Here is a 25,260-nt window from a genome sequence, read left to right on the forward strand (position 1 = left end):
TGAGTTGTTGCCATTGCTAAGAGATGGCTCATTTTCATGCGACCCATGGCAGCTGCATTAAAAACTCTTTTCCTTACTCATTCTTCGCTTTTCAGTCACGTATTGTGTCAGAAAGGGTTTTTTGTCCTCAGGAATGGTTTTGTTTTTACGTTCACTTTCCCTTCCTACCTCAAGCCTCCAGCTCTATCCTGTGACTAGTCACAACACCCTGTATTACTCTAAATACCTGTGTTTCTCCAAATCCCACAAAAGGCAAAAATCTTCTCAACTGGTTGCTCTTTCTGCTGTGCTCAAGCTTGGAGTTACCATTAACTTGAAGATGAGATATGGCAGCAATCACAGGGAAACAAGAACAAATCTTGTTTCATTTCTACTCTGTTCTATTCCATTCCAAGCATTTGTCAACCCTGGCAAGGTTGGAACATTAAGAACCAAAGATTTTATGAATGTTTTACCTCATTAGAATACTTTCTGTCAAATCAGAGCCCATAGACATTTAGCAAGAGAAGAAATCCTCTATGCCTAACACTCTAGATGGCTTAGAGGAACCTTTCTGCTCTGCTGACTACTTGCTAAAAAATGTAAGAGCAGATTTCCACAACCAGGATAAACCATGAGCAAACCCCTAAGGATTAATGAGGAGGAATTTGCCTTAGCTGCTTCACAGCAAGGATTGCTTCACCGCGTCCATAGTTTTCAAATCCAAACAAACAGAGCAGTGTTACTCTGGGCATCTTACAGAGCCTGCTAAGTTCATTCCCTCGATGTAAAATTCAATTGGGATCTTGTTTGGGATCAAATTTGAATCTTTTCTCTCGGGAAACCTTAGCTGTCTATGGATCCATGCCAATGGCTTCAGGCATCTCTGATGTTCACAATCAGCTCTAGCAGCAGCAAGGGGGTTCTGATTCAGAGAGGCCCTGGGTGAATCAATGCACCAGATCTCTACAACAGCAACAGAAAACTGCCTAACTTTGACCAATAGCTCTTACTTTACCTCCCTGCTCCTGATCCTCCATGTTCCTAATACCAGCGTCTCCTGGCATTCATCTGCAAGATCAAAAACCACCTCCCAGCTTGCCATGAGCTTCCTTTACTGTCAGCTGAGATGCAAGTACTCAGCTGGTGTAAATCTCTATCACTAATTAGTTTATAATGGGTGGCAGTGACCCAGCCTAACCCAGTCATTAGCATGAAGCCAAGCTTAGTAGGAAACAAAGCCTGTGTTTTAGTGGACAGCAATATTGACCTTGGGAAGAGCTTGCCTGGAGTGGTTGTGACTTCATGGTCTTTTGAATTCCTCAAAGCAAGCCTGGGTGGTTTCTTTCTATGATTCTCAAAGTTGGGGTGTAGTCAAATAGGAACAGTAGCTACCCAACAGAGACTGAGTGGAAACAGATGCTTTATGTCAGCGGAAGACAAATGGAAGGTTCACAATGACCTGTCTTGCCCTCAGGATCTGTCACATGGATCCCACCGTGTTTCTGCATGGAGACAGAATCTTCTCTCCTTCCCCTCAGCAGAAATCAGGATACCTCCAGTGAAGCAGCATGCTGTAGGAGATAGTCCCAAGGGTCCTTTGGTGCTCTGCTTCCACAGATGCACAGCCCCACGGCAGCAGGAGCATCCCTCCCTTTTTGGGTGATCTCAGACCCAAGACATTTGGTCACATCAGTCATGGGTCGGGGTCCCATGAGTCCCTTCTGACCGGAGGCAGGTATATTTTGGTAAAGACATAGCTTAATCGGAAATCCTAAAGGTGCTCAGGGCATCACGTGAGGCCTTCAGGCTTTCACGCAAACTAAGTATCAGCTTCATTAATGAATAATTGCAGTGTGATCATTAACATGAGCACTAATGACTGCCAATGGGTGATTGAGGACTGAGCCTAGAGTTATTCCAAACGTAACAGGAGTAGGTGGATCTTTCATAGCTCGGGGGCACAATACGACTGGAAAGAAAAAAAGGAATAGGAATTTTGTTGATGAAGTTGTGCTGAACATAAACAGGATGTAAAACTGCCAGAAAAGTTTTGTATCTTGCTTGTATTTAAAGATATCCCAAAGAAACTGGGAAACACAGACACCAATTTGACCCCGATACTATTCCAAACTTCCATGATAAATCCGCACATTTTTTTGCACCTAATATTTCTGATATTGGCAAGGCCAAGGGCATGCATTTTCCCATGTATAGATGGGATGAGGCATAAAGGGTTATGATGTTGGATGTAAGGAAGGAGTTCTTCTCTGTGAGGGTGCTGAGGCCCTAGCACAGGGTGCCCACAGAAGCTGTGGCTGCCCCATCATCCCTGACAGTACTCAAGGCCAGGATGGACAGAGCCTTGGGCAACTTGCTCTAGTGGAAGGTGCCCCTGCCCATGGCAGGGGGTTGGAACTGGGTGATCTTCAGGTCCTTTCCAACCCAAACCATTCTATGATTCTGTGTCAAGAGCTTTCTGTCACATATATGCCCTTCTGATGAGCAGAGACTCCAAAGGCAGACATTGTGCTTTAGCATTTCTCCATCCAAAAGCAAACCATGGGGGCACAGAATTGCACTCTCTGGAATTCTGTTTTAAAAAAAAAAGACATATTGAGAAGTGCCTGACGTCCAGAAGGCCTCTGCACGTCCATGGAACTGACTGCTCGTCAATCTTAATTATGGATTTTATGTTAATTGAGGACTCACTAGCTCTGAACAAGCCACCTAGCATCTCAATGTCACCGCATTACCATATGCAAAATGAGCAGAAACATGCCTTTTATGCAGTTCACAAGCATCACACAAGATGTCAATCTGCAATTGACACTGCCATTTAACTTGACATTAAAAAACTGTAAAAAATTTACAGAACAAATGGATAATAACTCAGAATGGATGGGCTGGTCAGAAATAATGAGGCAAAGACTAAATAGATGAAGGCCCATTCAACAAATAAGTATAGGCTTAACACATAAATCACGAATTGCTGTGGGGTACCTCATTTCCGGAAGGACAATTTGGAGCTAAATAAAAGGTCTCCCCATCCCTTTGCTCCTCACTCAACTGCACCACTCAGTTAGCACGGTAAGTGTTACCCATTAGCGGTGTTCTTTGATGGCAATGGTTCTCATTTGGTTTTGGTCAAGCAATGAATTGAAATGTGTCTTTGATTCTGATCTTTGTGGGTTGTTGGACTAAAGGACCTTTAAAGGTCCCTTCCAAACCAAACTATTCTATGATTCTGTGTGCTACAGCTCTCTCTGAAATGCAGGCTTTCCAAGCCTGTTGGTCTATTGCTTATTGCAAAAGACAGTTGGTAGAAAAAGCAAAGTGGAAAATAAGCTTCTTGGGATGGAAGTCAAAGCAAATAAGTTGGGAGCAGTGTATGATGTGGCTACTACCATTGGACTTAGCAACATTTGAACGCCAAAACAAAGCACACATCTATATACTTGGGAAGAAGTTGTATCTGAAAGTACTCTGTGTTTCAGGTCCTCGCTCCTCCCAGCCTTGACCACTCTACAAACAACATGCACTGTTGCAGATGCGGATGCTGCTCCGTTGTGAAGAGCAAGGCTGTGTGCTGCTGCCATCCGTGCCAGAAGACCGTCTGTTGCAGCCCATGCCAGCAGTCCTGCTCCTGCGACCCATGCCAGAAGACCGTCTGCTGTGATCCATGCCAGAAGACCATCTGCTGTGATCCATGCCAGAAGACCTGCTGTGACCCATGCTGCCGTGACCCATGCCAGAAGACCGTCTGCTGTGACCCATGCCAGCAGTCCGTCTGCTGTGACCCATGCCAGAAGCCCTGCTGTGACCCATGCCAGCAGTCTACCTGCTGTGATCCATGCCAGAAGACCGTCTGCTGTGACCCATGCCAGAAGCCCTGCTGTGACCCATGCCAGCAGTCTGTCTGCTGCGACCCATGCCAGAAGCCCTGCTGTGACCCATGCCAGCAGTCTGTCTGCTGCGACCCATGCCAGAAGCCCTGCTGTGACCCATGCCAGCAGTCCGTCTGCTGTGACCCATGCCAGAAGCCCTGCTGTGACCCATGCCAGAAGCCCTGCTGTGACCCATGCCAGCAGTCTGTCTGCTGTGACCCATGCCAGAAGCCCTGCTGTGACCCATGCCAGCAGTCTGTCTGCTGTGACCCATGCCAGAAGCCCTGCTGTGACCCATGCCAGCAGTCTGTCTGCAGTGACCCATGCCAGAAGCCCTGCTGTGACCCATGCCAGCAGTCTGTCTGCTGCGACCCATGCCAGAAGCCCTGCTGTGACCCATGCCAGCAGTCTACCTGCTGTGACCCATGCCAGCAGTCTACCTGCTGTGACCCATGCCAGAAGCCCTGCTGTGACCCATGCCAGCAGTCTACCTGCTGTGACCCATGCCAGCAGTCCACCTGCTGTGACCCATGCCAGAATCCCTGCTGTGACCCATGCCAGCAGTCTGTCTGTGATACCAAGGTGTGCCAGAAGACCTGCTGTTGCTGTGGCCAGGTACCCTGCTGCTGTACCTGCCGCCCTTGCTGCCCTGCTGCATGTCTGTCTTGCTGCTCCTACACCGTGAAGAAGCCCATTGTGCTGCGTTGCAGCCCTGTGCCGTGCTGCTCTCCCCTGAGGAAGTATGGCATTCCCATCCAGCAGTGCTGTACCACAATCAAGAGGCTTCGCTGAGCCAGCTCTGGGTAGTAAAAGCAGCTCTGCCAGCTCCCATCTCTGGCACACAACAAGAAAAGGCACAGGGAGATGAAAACCTACTCATTTGCTCCTGGTTCGCATGATGATGGAGTAAACACCTTGTGATTTTCTTCTTGTTTTCAAACTTGAGCTGTCCTCTTTCTGTCTTTTCATTGTTGAGCATCTGCAATGCACTTGAATATGTCACCCATCATGTAAAGCAAAAGAGCTGTTAGATATTAGTGGGGCTGTTAATTCTCTTCTTGGTGTATGGGACTTGGGCTATCTTTGCTGTTAATGTTATCATTCTTCATTCTGTCTCTTCATCTGTAGAAATAAAAGTTAGCATTGAGCAAAACACAAAATCTTGCTTTGGTCGTTTTTATATCACTTTGCCCAGAACATGTCCTCATTCTGCTGCTGTTCCTGCGTCTTCATCCCAGCTCCTACTGGCTACGGAAATGCTCCCATGGCACAGCAGAACATTCAGGAAACAAAGAGCTGTCCAGCACTGCTGTGGGCATAAATTGGGTCATCATTGGTGATGATCCCTCCTTTCACCTACTGATCATCTGCCTCAGCTCAATTTTTGCCATAGAACTTAATGGTTAAGGTAAATAAAACTCAAAGGGCACAGTTGGAATGAAGCTTGCAGAACCCCACCATCTGAAGGCACATCACTCCATAAGATGCATAGGAAACTCATGATGTCCAGCAGGTATTTCGCTAGGTACTGAGAGGACCTCACTACTCACTGAAGAGCAGGCACCATCTTCTTCCACTTCCATTTTCAAACTAATAGATTTCAGAAAACATTTTATGTTGTTTAATTATTTCTGTGTGAACAGAGACTTTCATATGCGGCATTCCTGGATTCCAACCAGTTGGAATGACACCCAGGTTTTAGCATACAACTTAAAAGCTTCATTCCTAAAATAGCACACACATGAGTCATCGAGACCTTTTGTACCGGGCTGGGACTTCCTTTACTATTAAAATTCAGGACTCAGCTCTGAATTGCACAGCTCAGGAAAATGCCTTGAGCACTGTCTTGATTGCTTCCCTCAACCAGATCTTCAGAGCATACACTAATTCTGCATTAGAATAGTCTTCTCTCCTATGTTAGACTCTTCCATATACTCAGGTCTTTAGGAGTTTTTTATCAATAGGTAAATTCCACTGGCAGGAGATCCTATTCCATATTATACCAGAAGTGCATTCTGTTATGGAAATCATACGCTGGAAAAGCTGCTATGATGGATTCATCCCTGTTTACAAGGTTCTCAAATTCATGGAACCATCATGGAAGTTTACAAAGACATCTTAGCATGGCATCTCAAAGTGGTGATGGTTTGAAACTGGAGGAGGGTAGATTCAGACTAGGCAGAAGGACGTTTTACTCCTAGCGTGGTGAAACACTGGAACAGGTTGCTCAGAGAGTTGGTAGATGCCTCAACCATGGAAACATTCGAGGTCAGGTTGGGCAGGGCTCTGAGCAATCTGGTCTAGTGGAAGGTGTCCCTGCTCATGGTAGGAACTGGGTGAGCTTTGAAGGTATTTTCCAAACCAAACCATTCCATGATTCTGTACTTCTAACAGAAGGATCACCTTGGCCAATATAGTGACAATAAAACCTGATTAAAAGGCAATTAATGACTTATTCCATGGATGACATGTTTAAGGGTTTACACAAAGAGGACATTACTTCCTTCAGGCAGGTATACAGCTAATATGGTGTGACCGAAACAATGCTTCCCTAGGGACAATTCCAGAGCGTCAGAAGAGGTCATGTTCACATCTTGGAAAGATACTGCATGTCCCAGCCGTGAGGCGTCATCTGTCACCACTCCAGCCTCACATTCAGAGTCAGCTAAACAGGATGGAAGTCTCTATTTGCCGTAAACACCAAGTATGTTAGGACTCTCTTCTTATATTGGTGCCCCCTCTCATCACATGAAGACTCCATCATCACCTTCTTCTCATGCGGAGATGTGCTGGCTCTGCACATGGCCACAGTTCCTTCCCCCATTCCCAAGCCTTGTAATATCTGCCTTGACTCCAACCATCTCATCATTCCCTCCTGATTGTTCAGCCAAACTTTGCATGCAGAGCAGCCCAGGCCTTGGTTCACTGCAGCTAAAACAACTAGAAGTAATTGCTGAAAAACTCAGACCATCTGAGAGGTTCCAGCTGGGCTCCCAAGGTATGGGGAAAAGTGATGGAGAAACACACTCAGGATTGCATTTCCAGTCTGGAACCACATGCTTGCTTACAGTGATAGAGAATCTAGTTGTGTGAAACAATTCAATGTGATCATCACAAATACCATGAAACACAAGGGGTCTCAGTCTCACAGGCCTTAGAAATGACCTCAGAATACGGAGTATGTGGAAGCAACACAGACAAAAGCTGACGTGCACTCTGCATTGAAAGCTGCTCAGTTTAGACTTAATCCATCCATTTCATGGGAAGGCTTACCAGAAATAATAAGCACCATGAAGGGAGACCCAAGAACAAGGCTGAGAAAGGAGAAACCCTTCAGTCTTAACTTTAACCACACAGAGGCAGGAAAACAGGATTCACATTGACCAGTAGTTTCCACTGGTCCACCAAAATCCCAGCCAAGGGCAGAGGGAACACACCAGGGGTGACATTTCCAAGTTCCAGGCATGGTTCTCCCACTGCTTCAGCACCTGATTCCCGCGTGCACATTGTCCCTGCATCTCAGGCTCATTCTTTGGGAAGCGGATGGGAATACCTTGGAGCTACCTCCAGATCCCATTAATGCAAATTCATTAGAATGTTTCCACTCTTGTTCATATGTGAGACTAATTATGGTGCGGAATTGAAGTGGTGAGCAAGCAGAAAGAGGTAAAGATTAAATACCAGAAGACACGTGAGTGGCATATGTTGGGTGATACACGGGGAAGTCGGAATTGCCAAAGAATGCCTCATTTCCAGGGGGTGATAGCTTGGAAGCATATAAAAGGCTCCCCATCACAGTGGTCTGCATAATCTCATCTTGACTACTCCTCTCTTGTCCTCACTGGTCAATAGGGTAAGTCAGAGATTACTACTTGCCTCTTCATTTGCACTCTACTGCATTTCCACATGCTCCTGCAAGAAGCCATCCAGGATTTGCTGTACTGTTTGGTTTTGAGAGACTATTTTGGGGATCCAGCTGGGTGGCTTCTTTCTGATGGAGCCAGTGCTGGACAACATGCCAAATGCACAGATGTCCATGCAAAAATGTGGAGATCTCAGGGATAGGTTGACATGGGATTCTGGACAGTAGGGACTTCTCCAGCCACTTCGGGAGAGGCTTTGGGATAAGGATGCTTTAAGCTGCCTAAACAGGGAGATTCAGGCAGTATTAAAGACCTTCTCTCTATTCTTTCCAGCTTTGCCTACAAGACTACCAACAACATGCCCAACGGAGGCTGCGGATGCTGCGGTGGAAATAGTAACTACACCGTGTGCTGTTACAGCAGCAGGAAGTCATGCTGCAAGAGACCAGTGTGCTGCCAGCCCATGCAGTGCTGCTGCCCCACCACTTGCTGCATGCCCACTCAGACCTGCTGCTACACCGTGAACAACAGCGGCTGCTGCGGCGGTGGCAACGGTGGATGCTGCTGCTAAACCCACTCGGCAAAGGGCAGGCAGCGCTCTGCTGCTGCTGCTTCCCTCCTGGCTCATATAGATATGGATATGGCCTTGAACGCTCTTCCTCCTTTGCTTAGAGACTGTAGATCACCTCTCCTCTTCTTTTCCTGCCTTTAATCACCAAACCCATGTAAATGTGCTTTGAAGTTGCTATCAGTATGATTTTTGTTTGTAAGCACAAGTCCTGCCGTTCGTTTTCCTCTCGGTGTGGGGGGTGTTTAAGTCTTTTCCTCACTGTCTTGTTTCGATCTGTCTGAAAACCAATAAAATCTGTAGTTCATGAGCCTGCTAAGTTCCTTGGTGGTTATCTGTTTGCTAGCTGGTGAATCCAGAGTGCAGCACTGCAGCCATCACCTTTTCTTTGCTTTGTTTCCCAGTGCTCCTATGCTCCTGTCTCAAAGATGCTAACTAAAGGGGTTTGCCTACACAAAGCAAACCACTGCACCCCTGATGCAGTTCTGAGCTTCTGCATGGGTCTATTCAAACACAAGCTGAGTGTCCGACATCTCTATGAACAATATCTCTCCTCTGTCTGTAAAAGTACAAAGAAGTAGGAAGAACATAATACATAAGCTTGTGAAGGACATAAATTCCTTCTGAAATAGTTTGGCCCTGCACATCCCAGCTAGAAAAGTTCCACGCATTTCAAATAGGTGGTTGAACCTATAGACAGTCCCTATAAATTTATGAGATGGAAGTCTTGCCTCTGCTAAAATGTCAGGGTTACCAGGCATTAGAGAAGTGGTGAGAAACCTCCATTGTCTTCAAGGAGGGGCTGGGTCAGTAAGGGTTGTGCCAGAACAGTGTGCAAGATCTGCACCAGAGCCTTCATTCTGTGCTTAATCCTTTTACTGACTGTGTCCATCCCACTTTAGTCCCTTTTTTGCATTAAGATCCACAGACCACTCACCAAAGACCATTCAAATCCCAAGGTTACACGAGTCTATCCAGAACTATCACGGGTGGGAAATGCCCATCTAAACCATCACTTCTTCTTGCAGTTTCAGGATTTCCCAGTGAGAAATTCCCCTCTGGAGGCACAAGTGAAGGTGTGTCCCTTTGCTTCTGCTCCATTAATTCCTTGTAACCTATTCAGTTCTCATGGGCAGGCGTGCATCCCGACAGGGCACCTCTGAGGAAAGGAAATGCCATGCATGTTCTTCTGCCCTGTCTGGAGAAGCTGCAATTACATGTGCTGCTTCTCCAGCACCTCGCTCAAGGAATTACTCTCATTCCAGGAAAGCCTGGGAAGAAGCTGGCTGCATTTACTGCAGCATTAAAATCACCATCTGCTCGCCCTTGCACTGTGCAGAAAGCAAACTAAGGCTCTCCTAACATCCTCAGGGCTGACAGCAGCTCATCTAGGAGAACCCCCCATGGGAGCATCCCAGGGATCCCAGAGGATGTCAGGCAGGAGACAGGGAACTCGCCAGGCAGGCTCCACCATCCTCTCATTAGGCAGCGCTCCTCTCAGGATAATGTATCAAGGTCTTCAGATGAGAGCTGCAATTGTAGGCCATGCAAAAAATTCCACCCAACTACCCTTGGTGTTCCTGCCAGCATTCGGCCCCACAGCAAAGTGCATCCGCGGCAGTGGCTGGCATCAAACAAGCATTCATCCACCCTGGCTCAGCCGCCCAAAGCTCTGCCTTACCTTGACCTTCCTCTTTCTCTCCCTCCCAGTAAATGGTTCCAGCTCACCCAAGTCTCTTCCTGCATCACTGCTGAGCCCCTGCCACCCACTTAGCTCCATGACCCCAGTTAGAACCAGTTCTCTTTGCTCGTCACGTCTATTCCACCTCCACATTCCTCTCCCTCTTTTGGTCCAAGCTGGGCTCCTTTTACCACCTCCAGCACTCAGAGTCCCGCACAACCTCCAGCTCCTTGCTGAGGAGCTGGGCAGGGCTGGTGCTGCTGGGTGCCAGGGCTCCAGCACACAAGGAGATTTCAGCTGCATATAAGGGGAGGTTGCAGGGGGGACCCGTTGACTTGCAATGCCCCAGTCCCAGAGCTATGGTTCTTTGCATTGCCATTTGCACAGGCAGTGCTGCCCCTTTGCTTTTCAATTGAAATGCAAAGGATTCTGAAGTGAATATTCAATTCAGAATTCCAGAACAAGTGTTTAGGGAAGCAGTCCCAGCAAAGCAGAGCAGGAACTGGAACGCTCCTGCGCTAGAGGTGCCACATGCAAACCTGAACACCCCAGGTTGGAAGCGTTTGCAAAAGTTGAGGCAAACCAAAAGGCAAAGATGGTTTTGGCATCACAAAGATGCTCTTTGCATGATGGAAAGATGATCTTGCATGCAGGCACGCACAAGTGACTGCGACCCTGGAGCCGGCGTGACGTCCAACACATCCCAAACACGTGGTCTTCTGGCTCCCTCCTCACATGCACATCCTGTGACTGGGACGGAAAATACCCGTTTTCACGAAATCTGCCAAATATTTGTTTCAAACACCATTCCGATGAAGCAGCCTCTCACGTGCCCGAAAGACACATCCCGGGGATTCAGTTTCGGCTCTGCCACTGATTCAGCACCAAGCCGCTGCTGAGTAAGTCCCTTAGCATCTGCGGCCGTCACTGTCTGCGTTTGTCAAGCAGATACGAGGACACATTTTTTGGCTCCTTTGCAAGGTTGCAGAGAAGACAAATTCATTACTATTCATAGCAGCCCTTTGATTATCTGCAGGCTAAACAATTATGAGGCAAAACAAAGGTAGTGATCACAAATAATAAGGCGAAGAGTAAATACCAGGAGACACGTAAAGCTAAAAAGTATGGGTTTGGGTTAGTAAACAGGGAAGTTCGAATGTCCAATGGCTGTCTCACTTCCAGGAGGAAGGTGTCGGGGACTATAAAAGGTCTTCTGGCCCAGCTCGCTTCATTCGCTCATCTTCTCTTTCATTCAGCTCTCCTCACTCTCCAGCAGGGTAAGTGAGAACATCTAAATCTTCCTTCCTTTCCTAAAAGAAAAATGCTTTGATATCTTATAACAGTATCCAAATATGACAGGGTGTCTGGGGTGGGACTTTGAAGCTGGGCTTTTATGAGCTGTGTACTACGAATCATGGGTACGAGCTAGAAGGATGGAGAGGTTACGGGAGAATAAACAGGGCCAAGCACGGCCAGGGGACCTTGGCTGTGGTTCTGACTTAGACGTTATAAGGAAGAACTTGTGTGGCTCTTGCTAAGACATTATAAGGAAGAAGTTCTTTACTGGGAGGGTGGTGAGGCACTGGAATGGGTTGCCCAAGGAAGTTGTGAATGCTCCATTCCTGGCAGTGTTCAAGGCCAGGTTGGATGGAGTCTTAGGTGACATGTTTTAGTGTGTGATGTCCCCGCTCATAGCAGAGGGGTTGGAACTGGATGATCTTAAGGCCCTTTCCAACCCTAACTATTCTACGATTCTATCATTCTATGCCCTGGTATGAGTAGGTGGGCATCTACATTGCAGGAAAAGGACAGTGAGGAGTTATGAGCAAGATTTACTACAAACAAAAAGACAGGACTTGGTTTCAGCTGATTGAAACTCTGAATTCAGCATAACCTGAGTTTTGAATGAATTCTGTAGGTCCAAATATCCTGTTCCCAGTCACAGACAGATTCTCTCTGTTCCTTCCAGCTTTGCCTACAAGACTACCAACAACATGCCCAACGGAGGTTGCGGATGCTGCGGTGGCAATAACTACACCGTGTGCTGCTACAGCAGCCCCAAGTGCTGCAAGACACCAGTGTGCTGCCAGCCCGCACAGTGCTGCTACCCCACCACTTGCTGCATGCCCATGCAGGCCTGCTGCTACACCGTGAGCAACAACAGCGGCTGCTGCGGCGGTGGCAACGGTGGCTGCTGTGGAAACTAAACCCACTCAGCAAAGGGCAGGCAGCACTCTGTTGCTGCTTCCCTCCTGGCTCATTTGGATATGGATATGGATATGGCCTTGAACGTTCTTCCTCCTTTGCTTAGAGACTGTAGATAATCTCTCCTTTTCCTGCCTTTAATCACCGAACACTTGCAAATGTGCTTTGAGGTTGCTATCCACTGATCAGTGTGATTTTTGTTTGTAAGCACGAGTCCTGCTCTTCATTTTCCTCTTGGTGCGTGGGATGTTTAATGTTGTCAATGTATCATGCTCCTTTTTCTTGCTTAATCTCCAATTAGTCATGAAAGACAATAAAATGTGTAAGTTATAACGCTGCAGACTCCTGGTACATGTTTATTCATTTATCTTTGCCTTTTAAACTCTAACTCTAGATCTGTGACTCTTTTAGCAGTTGCTTGGTTCCTGAATAGAATGAATTTTTCAGCTATTTGTCATGCTATGATGACAGCACCCCAGTTTGCATAGTAAAATCCTTGGGCCTGTCTTTCATCATAGTTCTTGCTAATGACAATATGTTATCAAAGCTACAGGAGCATCCTCTTGGCCATGCAGCTCCATGCTACCTTTAAAGATACACAGTTTGCAATAGAAACATCTGTATGGTCCTCAAGCCAGAGCTAAATGCTTCTTTTGTTAATGGAAATCTTTCCATCAGTGAATTTGATGAGCTTCTTAAAAGGTTTGATACCTTCTCTGTAAGATTAACTGTAGCACCAAGCATGGTCTGCGTGGGGCAGGGAGGTAGTCATTGAATGATGCGAAGATATAAGTGTAGCCCGAGGGATTCAGGAATACTGCCTAATTTCATCTGGGATTCTATTGAAATGTGGCAAATTTTAAGAGACAAGAGCTTAAATATTTGCACTTCCTGCTTTGTAAAACCCTCAGGAAGAGAAGTGAATCCAAAACACCTCTTCCAACATGAAAAATCCCCAAACAGCACAATCTTGCGACTGCAATAATGGGTAAGAAACCTAAAATCCCTGTTGGGCCTGAACAGATACCAAGGTCTTTTCCATCCTTCCACGCACACCCCATGGCTTCCTGCAAGGCAATGCCTCTTTTCCTGTAGCTAAGGAATAAATCATCTCTGTGGCAGCAAAGTCCAAGCACGCGCCTTGGAGTCACACCCTGAATTCTGCACATGCTTTGCCCAGTGATTCAAACCCAAACACCACTGGACCAAGCCCTGAGCATCTCCTGCGGAGGCTCTACCATAGCGTGTGCACATGGAAATACCTTCTGCACTGACAGCCCTGGGGCTGGTACTTAGAAAATGCCTTGACCATCCACAGAAATGCAAAGGGGAGAAGCTACACAGAAGAGGAGCTCAAGCAGAAACCAGGAAGGTGGATATGGTGCTTGACAAAGCCTGAAATGCTGATTTCATAAGGTCCTTGTTCCAGATTAAAACAGCATAAAAGGGCTTTCGTTGTTGATCCCACTCACTTGATGGAGTACCCCACGCAAGCCAAGAATATCTGCCTTTCAACATGGTCATGATGTCACCCTCAATTTCCTCACCATCTCTCCAATTCTTCGGTTTTTCTATGCTCTGGAAGGTGATGAGCATCATATCCACATATCACAGACCTTCTGGGACAAACAAGGTCCAAGCTTGCCCTATCTGCAAAGCCTTGCTTCAAAGCATGAGCTGCTGGGCGCCTGCATGTGGGACTGGACACCAGAACTCCTGGGCCTTTTTGTGCTTTCCCACTGCCACAAGAGACTGCTTTTGGGCACATCACTCAACATCACGGTATTCCAGGTATCCTGATGCCAGGACCCCATCTGACTAACCTTAGTAACAGCGTATTTGAACATGACCAATGAGAGAACTAATTAGGTAATGGCCACTGCATATGCAAAGAGCTAAGCTGACATTCCATCAAGGGAGATGCTAATTGCTGCTGATTAATACAGCAGCAAGTGCCAAAAAAAATATCCATACAGAAGTGGCAGTCACTGCTCAGCTATTAATTCTCAGGGCATGCCTCATTTCCAAGAGAGCTTGGCCACATATAAAAGCTTTCAGCCCTGTCCTGAGGACTCAGACTCTCTGCTCAGCCCATCTATCCCCGGTCACAGGGTGAGTCGGATTCTCTCAGCTGATTTCGATTCTTCATTTTTATTCATCGAAGCAGCAAACCAAAAGGAAGTCAGTGGGGTTTGTTGCTTTTTCCCAGGTTATTTATCCCCAAGGGCTTGGCTGAACACAAGATGCAGTACCAGAAAGGAGACAGCAACCAGGACTTGTACCACGACGGCTCGGTCTGTGGCGAGAAGGGCTGGACAGGGTGCTGCCACGAAAGCCCCATGAGCACCACAAACCTACCCCCTTGCCATGACTCCAGCAGCCTCAGCCATGACATTGAGGGGTCCTGCCAGAGCGAGCCGCAGAGCTGCCAGCCCCTGGAGCCATGCCCACCGCAGAGCTACTGCCCACCGCAGCAGAGCTGCAACAAGCCCCGGCGGCGGGTGGAGGTGAGCCATGTGCAGCCCATCTGCCCCCCACCAGTGAAGGTCCATCGCCGACCACTGCAGCAGTACCGGCCACCACTGCACTGCGAGGAGCCGGGATGCTGCGGCAAGCCCCGGAGGAGGGTGGACCAGTGCCCAGTAAAGGATGCTCGTCCCCCCGTGATACTGCATCCCCTGCCGCTGCAGCATCGTTGTTCCTGCAGCCCGTGCTGCTGCCCACCGGTCCAGCACTGCCGCCCGGCTGCTGTGCCCCTGCCGCTGCATCCCAGCCAGCACCAGCAAAAGAAGGTCACTCTCTTGCCACCCTGTCTGCAGAAGAAGTGAGGTGCTGGGACCCCTCCTCAGCACATGCTCAGGGGGGAGGATGCTTCACTCCTCGCCTCATCAATGTTCTCACTTCTGCTTTCAGCACAAAAGTGGTGGCCGATGGTTCCCTGCTGCTCTTTGCACACTGCATTCAGGGCCTGCAGTCCCCTGCTTGACCCCAGCACTGACACTTTAAATTCTCAGGGTCCTCCATGCCAAGGAATAGACTTGGATCATTCAACCCCACTTTGCTCTTTCTCGGGGTGGAGCAGCCGTTTCTCCCCTCCTCTGGGAAGGCGAGCAGCATGGGGATGGAGAATCGGAATGGGAAGAGCCTGAGGAAGGACGGGGAAACAGCCTGACATGGATTCACCTGCTCTGATTTTGAAAACAGGACTATACTGGTTAAACAGTACACACTGTGATGGCAGGAGCATTAAGGACTCCTGAGATTTTCTTTTCTCCTCTGTATATTCAAGAATAAAGTGGAAAAACCTTAGCTGACACTTGGTTCCTTTATTTTTAACCCCAGAAATATTGCAAACATTGCCACGAGATGTTAAAAGTCATTGAAGTTCTCATGAGGAAACTGGTACCTTTAAAATCAAAACCAGAGTTTACTCATGAGGATTTCGGCTCTGGCTGTAGCAGTCTGACCACACTGAACTCCATCTGTGCGCTGTAAAGTCCTCTCCGCTGTGGTTACCCACTGCAGAACCAATGGATGGACTTCACTATGGTCCAGATCTAGGTACAAACTGTTTGCTCTCTAATGCATGCCATCATTGACTAGATAGTAACACTGCACCAGGAGGCCATCCATCATACGAATGTTAATCATGATAATAAGGGTGTGCTCCAGCACGTGAGGTGTGTCTGTGCATGCCAGGAATGCCTTTTCACTCCATGCAGGAAGGTGCAGGCCAGGCTCTGCCCCCGCAGCACCCAAATGCACGATGGTAACATGCTGCTCCTCTCTCACTTTGCCAGAAAAACCTTTCACTAGTGCATTAGAACATATTTCGGGGTCTCTTTGCATTGCCCAAGTGTGTCCCCACAGCCGCTAGCAACCACCAAGGAAAACCAGAAGGAAAAGAGAAATTCATTCTTGTTTTCTTGGTGCAGAAAACCACAATAATTTGATTTTTCTCTAATTTTAACCAAACAAATAAAACCACTTACATGTGAACTTTAGCTTCAGAATTCCCTTATTTTACTGGCTATTTTCTTCCCAGCTTCTTCTTGCTGAAGCCAGCTCCCAAGCATAGACCCAGCACAGTGTCCAAAGGGCTGATCAGAGCCCGCAGACCAAGGGCCAGCATAGCCCTCACACCAGGTCAGCTTTGATCCATCTTTCCTTCCAAGGTGCTTTTTGCCAGCCATCCCATCCCAGTTAGTCCATGGATTTTTCTAGCCAATCCGTGTCCAGCAATTTCAGCCGCTCACCCCAATTTGATGTCATTCGGATTAGCCAAGTCCACCCCATTATCCAGGGCATTGATGAAGATGATACACAGCACCAGTCATCCGCTGTTTACCCATCCAGTCCACACCTCCACCAGCTTAACTACAAGGTTGCTATGGTGCCAAATCCTTCAAAAGCCGAGGTAGCACCATCCGTCGCACTCCACTGTCAGCAGAGCCAACGTCTTCATCACCGAAACCCATCAGCACAATTTGTTCTTGGTGACTCTGAACTGGCTCTTCCCAATCACCTGCCTGTGCTTCAGGCACCTGGAAATGCTCCTCATGGGCAGCAGAAGAAGGGGAAGGCTGGGACATTAGCACCGTCCACATCACAGCTCCTGACTCACAGGTCACTCGTCAGCCTCCAGCCAGTGTCCTGGTCCTCTGGAGATGGTGAATAAGTACGTTATTACCTGCTTCACATAGCTGATGTGTGGCTGACACGATACTAATCCTTTATGTGCACCACTTGCTAACCGTTGTATAATATATATAATTATAATTAAGAGATGCTTATCAGGAATCATGAGTCAAGCAGAGCATGCCAAGTGCTGGGAACAGCATCCAAATGGAGGAGGTGTTTTGTCAATAAATCATTTAATCCTCGTTCCTGCAGCGTGTTTCATTTACAATGGGAGAGACTTGGAACTATATAAAAGGCCTCCAACCCTTTGCCTCTCACAATCTGCTCCCCTGGTCAGCATCGGCCTCCCCTTGTGAACTGGGTAAGAAACATCCCGGGTTCATTTTTGGATGGGTGTCTGGATTCAGGGGGTCACAGACCTGGCACACTTGCCCTCTGCTTCAGACCACAAGGGCTAGAGGACAATGGGCTAAACCAAGAAAGAAGTTATTTAGAGACCTGGGTATGGGGTCTGCAGCAATGCCACATAATTCTGCAATGCTTTATGGTTGTTTCTGTTCTTGGAGAGGGAAAAAATGAGGGTAAGGTCAGAAAGCGGGTTTGGACATGATGTGAGCAGTACTGGGCAGCTACAAGGACTTCCTTTGGATCCAGGCTTTCAGGATAAGCAAGGCTGGCCTGTTCCTGGTTCACTAAACCTTCTTTATGGCAAAGTGAATGGAAAGAGAAGAAGTGGACGTCCAGACATACCTGACTGTGTGTTTTTCAGGTGTTCCCCTACGACTCAAACATGATCTACTCTTCTGGAAGGGAATCATACTTCAACTTGAACTCAACCTGGTACGATCCCTCGGGGTCCTGGCTGGACACCCGGCGCACCCCCTTCCGCTACGGCTACAATAATTGCTGCTCGGGGTGCGACGGTGAAGGTGTTGAAGGGATGAGAGGGCACGACTACCGTCACTATGGCTATCGGCAGCCAGTCTGCTCCGAGAGGTGCCACGGCTACGCTGTGTCTGATTCCTGCCATGGAGGTGGTTCAAGCTGTGTCAGGAGACCCACGTGCAGCTATGGGTCATCAGGGGGATGCCAGGGCTATGGGAGGTCAGCCTGCTCCGAGAGATGCCATGGATCTTCAGGTTCATGCCACGGAGGTGGTTCAAGCTGTGTCAGGAGACCCACGTACAGCTATGGGTCGTCAGGGGGATGCCAGAGCTATGGGAGGTCCGTCTGCTCCGAGAGATGCCATGGATCCTCAGGTTCATGCCATGGAGGTGGTTCAAGCTGTGTCAGGAGACCCACGTGCAGCTATGGGTCATCGGGAGGATGCCAGGGCTATGGGAGGCCCGTCTGCTCTGAGACGTGCCACGGATCGGGGTACCAAGGTGGGAAGCCATGCTACAGCAAGCCAGCGCAGTGCATCACCCAGTGCCCCCCAGCGCAGACCTATTCCTCCCCGGTGCAGCAGGGTTGCGTGCCCGCGGCAAAGTGCATCCCAAGCCAGCAGCAAAAGCAGGTCTGCAAAGTGCCAGCCCAGAAGACAAAATAGAGGACATGAGGAATGGGGATGAACGGGGGAACCTTCTCCCTCTTGCAACATTGCCTTGGCGGGTGCCATGTCCTGTCTTGCTCATGCATCTCCACTCTTCCCGTCATTTTGCTTGTAACATGCTTTGAAAGTGTAACTCACTGTCTCTGTGAAAGGTTAAGTGCTGTTCCCCTCCTTATTTCACAGCAGATGTGGAGGCAATAAAAAACCATGGTTCATAAGCCCCTTGCATCAGTGTTTTCCACTTCATCCCTTTGAACTGACTCTGTTCCTTCTTGTGGCCAAAGCTGGTGATTGCAGCGTCCCTGTTCACCCTCATACTGAGGTTCCTGGTTGATTCAACCTTAGAACTTCCTTGTTGAGAAGTAACAGTTTTCATCACAAGCTCTTTCTGCAGCCCAGCAATTAAATACTAATATCCTAATGTAAAAAGAAAAGCCACACATTTCATCAGAGAGGCAAGAATGAGAGGGTCTGCTTGGCACATCGTTCCATTCACTGACTAAGCAACGGGTGCAGTCTGACTGGTGTCATCAGCCTCCAAGAAATCCCTGGGGAAAAAGTCAGGAAGAGGATGCGGGAATGGGAATGCCATGGCTAGTGCAGAACAAGAGACAGCAACAAAGCTGCTGGAAGAGAAATGTTCTGGTCCATGGTCCACTAGACCTTGACTCATCCCAAAGGAGACAGCTCCTGCTAAGTGTCTTCAGCAGTTGACAGTGATGCTCAGTGCATTCTGACTGATAAGAGATGTTAGGAAAGACCAGGATCTCATGCTGATCTCATTCTGACCGATGAGAGATGTTGGGAAAGACCAGGATGGGTGAGACTCCTTCTAAGACTCTGACCTTGGGAGAAGTGTGATCATCTGGCCAGGAATACATGTCAAATGGAAGATAGCAAAGGGTTTGTAGACATCAGAGAGCACTTGGCAGGACCTGTTCTCTCTAACAGGGAGAAGAGACCCAGACTCCTTGTGGGATACGGCCTGATAGCGCCATATAGATAGATAGGGATATGAGAGGAATCACCTGGTTGCATTGTTGCAGCAAAGCAAGGATCTGGAGTCAGTGACTCACAGCATCATGTCCCCAGTGGCTCCCTGTACCTCACCCAGTCCAGGCAAGAGCCTCCATCGTCTCCATCTCCCCGTGTCCCGCCTGGCCCAGCCTGCAGGATGTGACACATCACGGAATCAGGTGCTTTGCAACGTTAGTGGTGGAGATTTCCCCTGCAGCACGATCTGGATAAGGAAAAGAAGTAAAACTAGGGGCAGGGTGCACCCTCGTGGGACGGAGGTGTTACAGATGGACACATAGGGGCTGACGACGTGCTCAGTAAACCTTCCTTGCCAACCTCTTTCTCATGCATGTGCAGAGGCTGATGCCAGCCTGCATTGCAGAGCACTCAGTCACCATCCCAAGCACGGCTTGCCAGGGTGGCACATGCTGCGTGGTGCATTGCAATGGCTCAGCTACCCCAGTGAATGCAACGTCTCTTGTGCAAGCCTTGGGGACCTCTGTGGGCAGAAAGGTGCCAGCAGAACTATTGCAATGAAGGACAGGGGGTAGCAAAGCATCCAAATCCACCTTCAAATCCCTTCTGGAACAAGCTGGGCTGTGGAATATTGGGTTGGAGGAGACCTCAGGAGGGCAGCTCCTGTTTTCCACACCCCAGAGCAGGAGTTGTTCTGCTTAATCTAATTTGACATGCAGTTGTCTAATCCCTAATGAGAGGGAATTCACATGAGCAACCCCTGTCCAAAACAGAAGAAAGATCTTTGTGTTTAAATCACCTCTCGGGGAAGTGGAGGTTTGAACTTGTACCCCAAACCCTCTAAGGTCTTGGGTTCTTTCTGTGCTTCATTCATCTCCTTCATAAACAGAAAACCAGTAACTGACATACGGAAGAATCATGACCACGTATACGCCACCCAGAAACTATAATCCCAATTAGGGAACAAGCCATCTCTGAGACCTGGGACAACTGCAAAGGCAATTCCTTCCATAAAGCCAACAAATGACCCAAATTAAAACCCTGCCCTTCACTCCGAATAGAATCAAGGGTCACAGGGAAGCCTTCCCCTAAGGTTAGGAGCTTTGCAGAAGATACGTGGGGCTCAGAGACCACCTGTAGCATCAGCCCAGTCCTGCCTAATACATGCATCCAGGTCGCCGACATGCGTGAGCATCCTCCCATGTAAGTTCACGCTCTATCGCCGAGAGACATTATTAACGTGTTTGTCACCATCCACGTGCTCTGGGTGTGATCAGTGGATCGTGAATAATAGTTTCACAAGAAAACTCCTTCTTCTGACACTGGTGAAATAGCCCCAGACACATTTGGATTTCCTCATGTATCCGTTCCCTCAACTGAGTCAGTAATGAATCTCTTCATTTTAAGTCAGTCAATCAGTGCCATTATTAACATGACAGTGGCCTCTAGAGTCCTGCTGAAATCAGGCCTGGTGCACTCGGTAGGCAAAAAGGCTTTTCCCCGAGGCAAAGCTTAAATCAATAGAGACGCAGATCCTGGTGCCCTCCCCAAATGTAGGTGTGAGGACAGAGGGAGGAAAGAGCTCAAAAAGTCCCAGCACTTCCCTCCCTATCTTTATCTCCAATCAAAGTGTAATAAAGGTAACCAATATTAGATATTTGGAACAAGTATCCCACAACTGGAACACCGTTGGAGACTTTCTGACCTTCCCAGCCTCCTGCCTGAATGATCTCTGCCTCTTACGGGGTTTTCAATTCCTTCTCTTTGGGTTAAAAGTCTTTCTTTGAGCAAAGAATGGACTAACTTGAAACGTTGCAGCACTCCAAAGCTCCTTCTAGTGCTTCTGTGCTGTTTGCTCAGAAACAGGCTTCTCTTCGATGCTACTCCCAAGCCATGTCCCACCTCCTGCGTTTTCCCCCTCCCATTTCAACCGGATGAATCCAGCAGGAGTTTGCTTCAAAGTCTCTCATCATCTCCCACCTCTAAACCCCAAACTTCAGGACAGCTTTAGAGCCCAGAGGTGACCCAGCTCCCTTTGTAACCCACCAGGGCCAAGCCCCATCACCCCAGTGGAGATGCATGGCCAGTGCTGGTCCCCAAGGCTAAGCAGAGGATGCTCACACTCCTTCACACCCCTTGTTTTCAGGGCACCCCCCACATAGACCAGCCCCGGGCTCTGTGCTCATGTTCTGCCACCCCATCACGTGCTCATACCTGCATCCTTAATTCCCTTTGTCTCCTTCGCCTACTCACAACCTAGATCTTTTCTTCCCAACCTGCCCAAATGCACTTATTTTACCTACACACCACCATGGCCTTGTTTGCCCTTATTTGTTGAAGCCCTTTGCATTTCCTGGACCACTTTGCAAGTCAACCCACCGCTCACCCCACCAATTCCACCTTCCCATCCACTAACATCTTTGCATTGCCAACTCACGCTCAAGGCTCTGCTTCGCATTAGGCACAAGAAAGAGGTAAATGCTTTAGTCAAAGGCAGCAGGACCATCCAGAAGCCTCCCCATCCAGGTGTGGTGGGCAATTAACATTTTTATGGTGTAAGGAGAGGAATGGCAGGATGTTGATCCGCTTGCAATACCGCGAGTCAAAGAATCAAGTCCCTCCAGTGGGGTCTCGTCTTGTTTCCGGAGGGAGAACATCGGGTGCCCTATAAAAGCCCTTGCAGCCCATTTCTCCTCATAGCCTCAGCTTCACGTCTCCTCTCCAACTGCTGCTGAACGGGGTAGGTGCAGCTTGAGCAAACGTTGGCATTCCTAATGATCACCAGCTTTGTCCTGATCCTGAGGTTCTTGATTACTTCTCTCACACGTCTTATCTCCAGTCACAGTTGCTCAGTCCTTCTGCCTAGGTTGCCTTCTCCATCCATATTTATGTCTATCCATAAATAATGGAAAGCAACCAAGAAAACTTAAAACTTACTGGTTCAGACAGCCTAGGACAGGACTCTTCAGGTCTAGCTCTGAACTCTGGCCACCACTTGTCACTAGTCACAAAGTGCTTTAACTTCTGTCTTATAAACTTGTTAAACATAGAAGAGGAAGGAAAGACTTGCTTGAAGAAGGGTAGCACAGAGTGCTTTGTTCAGGTCAGGGACCACTTTGGGCAGAACTGAATTGCTGATTTTCCTCTCTTTCTCAAGACTCTGTCTTATAATCAGAGTTTATTCAGGATATATAATCCCATTTAACTAGCCATCTATCGCTGCTTGCTGGCAGACATCTCAGCATCTCCTGCCTTGCACCCACTCAAAGATCGTGGTCTTCCCAGCAGGTCTGAAGATGTGCTCCCACCAGGACAAAGACCAACGCCACCGGCAAGAACGATCCTCATGCCACAGCAGTGAAGGGTGTCACAGGAGCAGTGGTGGATCTGGGTTCCATGGGAGCAGCGGTGGGTCTGGTTGCCATGGAAGCAGTGGATCCTGTTGCCATGGGAGCAGTGGATCTGGATGCCATGGGAGCAGTGGATCCGGATGCCACAGGAGCAGTGGAACTGGATGCCACAGGAGCAGTGGTGGATCCTGTTGCCATGGGAGCAGTGGATCTGGATGCCATGGGAGCAGTGGATCCGGATGCCACAGGAGCAGTGGTGGATCCTGTTGCCATGGGAGCAGTGGATCTGGATCCACATGCCACAGGAGCAGTGGGGGGTCCTGCCATGGAAAACCACAGGATTGCCAGCAGCAGATTTATCAAGTATCCTCAAAGATGAGGTGATAGGGACGCTGTGCATGCGTTAAACACACGCATGTCCTTGATCTCGTGCTGAGTTCCGAAAGCTTTGCATGTCCCCTAGCAACCTCCAAAGAAAGTTTCTCCTCTCCCTCCCTTTGATACCTCTGTACCTTTGATGAGCTTATCTGTGGGTGCCAAAACAAACTGTGTCTGTTCCTCTGTATCATTCTATACAGGTACCATTACAACCTGGCGTTCAGGAGAGTTTTGTGTCCACGGGTTTTCTTTCACCTTGTGTTTCATATCACAACACAAGACACTTTGTGCTTGTCTGATAGCCCTGAAGTCACCCGGCCCGGATACAGGCAATAGGGGTGGGCAATGACACATTCTTCCCTATGGAATTCAAAGGAAAAGAGAAAGAATAGAGAATGCTGAGATTTTAGGAGGCCACCTCAGGCATCTGCAGTGCCTCCACACCACCTGCCCATGGAGGCCCAAAACCCTCCATCAACACCCCACAGGCTACATTGCACAAGCTTGGGGCCAGCTATGGCCACAACCATAGGGCAGAAAAAGTCCTATAGGCAAAGGCAGGGAAACCCCTTTCTTTACCATTTAGCCCCAAGACACCATCCTTAAGCAGGTACCTCCACATGCTTGAGACAACCCCTTTCTAGAAACCCTCTGCCCAGCACTTCAAGAGCTGTAGGTTGAGCCAAGGGTGTTGCAAGATGTTAACGTTACACAATGAGCTGATAAATTTCTTCTGGGCTTGTAATTAGATCCAATTGTGTAATTATTGGTCCGGGATTGCCGTTCATGAAATGGATGTTGCCCTCATAAGATAACTCTCCGGTGCGTCACAATGATCAGAGAGATGTGGCATTGCTGAAAATGGTGCAGGCAGCAGCTAACCCCTGAGCAGCCTGCCTGCTTGTGGTGTAGAACTGAAACAGGGGGAGTTCGGGTGGGATATAAGGAAGTTCATCCCTGTGAGGATGGTGGGGAACTGGAATGGGTTGAATGGAGAAGCTGTGGTTGCCACATCCCTGGCAGTGCTCAAGTCCAGGTTGGAGCAAGCTGCTCTAGTGGAAGGTGTCCCTGCCCATGGCAGGGGTTGGAATTGGATGAGCTTTAAGCCCCATTCCAACCCGAATCATTCTATGCTGTAAGAATCATCTGGAAAGGGTGGTTGTGTGTGTGTGGCATCTGCCTTAAGCCCCCATCACAAAACCCATTTTCAAGGCCTTTAAGGTCTTTAACCACAGATCTAGAGGTGCCCAGGACTGCTGCCTGGGTGCTGCTGGTCTTTAGTGACCACTTTAGCAAGCTCAGAGTAATTCAGACATGAGGAACTGAATACCGTTGGCGATGTTGAGACCCAACAATTACTTTGAGTCTATTTTCATGAAGACGATTGAGCACATTTCATTTGATGCCGGAACGGAACACAGTTCAATAGAAGAGATCACGCCTGGGTACGGTTTGCCCTGACACTGCACTAGTTCCTGACAGCAGTTTAGTAACACAAAAGAAGCCTTTTTGTTGCTTACCTGACTAATTAACCCTGCCCTGTCCACCTGCCTTGCCAAAAATCCCGGTGTTTTGGTAACAGCGAATGTGTCAGATGGTTAATCATAGAATCAGAGAACGGTTTGGGTTGCAAAGGAGCTTAAAACCATCCAGTTCCAACCTCCTGCTATGGGCAGGGACACCTCACACTAGACAATGTCGCCTAAGGCTCTGTCCAACCCGTCCTTGAACACTGCCAGGGATGGAGCATTCACACCTTCCTTGGGCAACCCATTCCAGTGCCTCAGCACCCTAACTTATATCTAACCTGAACTTCCCCTGTTTCAGTTTGAACCCATCACCCCTTGTCCCATCACTCCAGTCCCTAATGAAGAGCCCCTCTCCAGCATCCTTGTAGCCCCCTTCAGACACTGGAAGCTGCCCTGAGGTCCCCACGCAACCTTCTCTTCTCCAGGCTCAACAGCCCCAGTGGTCTCAGCCTGTCTCCATACAGGAAGTGCTCCAGCCCCTGATCATCCTTGTGGCCTCCTCTGGATTTGCTCCAACAGCAACATGTCCTTATGCTGAGGACACCAGAACCTCACACAGTGCTCCAAGTGTCCATGCATCCCTCCAAATACCACTCAGAACTGTTGGCCAATTACAAGCTAATTGTGGAATGGG

At 48.5% G+C, this 25,260-nt stretch overlaps 4 protein-coding genes across 4 annotated transcripts; all 4 read left to right on the top strand.

Annotated features, from left to right (window-relative positions):
- Positions 1–3,515: 3,515 nt before the first annotated feature.
- On the top strand, positions 3,516–4,658 carry LOC136003883 (keratin-associated protein 5-4-like). The gene is made up of 2 exons (XM_065659865.1): positions 3,516–3,593; positions 3,765–4,658. Exons 1-2 carry the CDS (start codon positions 3,516–3,518, stop codon positions 4,656–4,658), a joined length of 972 nt encoding a protein of 323 aa, XP_065515937.1.
- Positions 4,659–14,426: 9,768 nt separating this feature from the next.
- Positions 14,427–15,011, top strand: LOC136004061 (small proline-rich protein 2H-like). The gene has a single exon (XM_065660176.1). The coding sequence runs from the start codon at positions 14,427–14,429 to the stop codon at positions 15,009–15,011; it is 585 nt and encodes a 194-aa protein (XP_065516248.1).
- A 2,603-nt stretch (positions 15,012–17,614) lies between these two features.
- On the top strand, positions 17,615–18,373 carry LOC136004142 (loricrin-like). Its single transcript, XM_065660367.1, has one exon. It carries the CDS (start codon positions 17,615–17,617, stop codon positions 18,371–18,373), a length of 759 nt encoding a protein of 252 aa, XP_065516439.1.
- Positions 18,374–22,665: 4,292 nt separating this feature from the next.
- LOC136004127 (sericin-1-like) lies at positions 22,666–23,103 on the top strand. Its single transcript, XM_065660330.1, has one exon. The coding sequence runs from the start codon at positions 22,666–22,668 to the stop codon at positions 23,101–23,103; it is 438 nt and encodes a 145-aa protein (XP_065516402.1).
- The last annotated feature ends 2,157 nt before the right edge of the window (positions 23,104–25,260 follow it).

Source organism: Lathamus discolor, chromosome 24, assembly GCF_037157495.1.
Source record: "Lathamus discolor isolate bLatDis1 chromosome 24, bLatDis1.hap1, whole genome shotgun sequence".
In the NCBI taxonomy this organism is placed as follows: Eukaryota; Metazoa; Chordata; class Aves; order Psittaciformes; family Psittacidae; genus Lathamus; species Lathamus discolor.

Coding starts and splice junctions, on each gene's coding strand:
- LOC136004127 (XM_065660330.1), top strand. CDS start 22,666: ATGTGCTCCCACCAGGACAAAGACCAACGCCACCGGCAAGAACGATCC.
- LOC136003883 (XM_065659865.1), top strand. CDS start 3,516: ATGCACTGTTGCAGATGCGGATGCTGCTCCGTTGTGAAGAGCAAGGCT. Junction 3,594..3,764: donor GCCATCCGTGCCAGAAGACC/GTCTGTTGCAGC, acceptor CCATGCCAGCAG/TCCGTCTGCTGTGACCCATG.
- LOC136004061 (XM_065660176.1), top strand. CDS start 14,427: ATGCAGTACCAGAAAGGAGACAGCAACCAGGACTTGTACCACGACGGC.
- LOC136004142 (XM_065660367.1), top strand. CDS start 17,615: ATGATCTACTCTTCTGGAAGGGAATCATACTTCAACTTGAACTCAACC.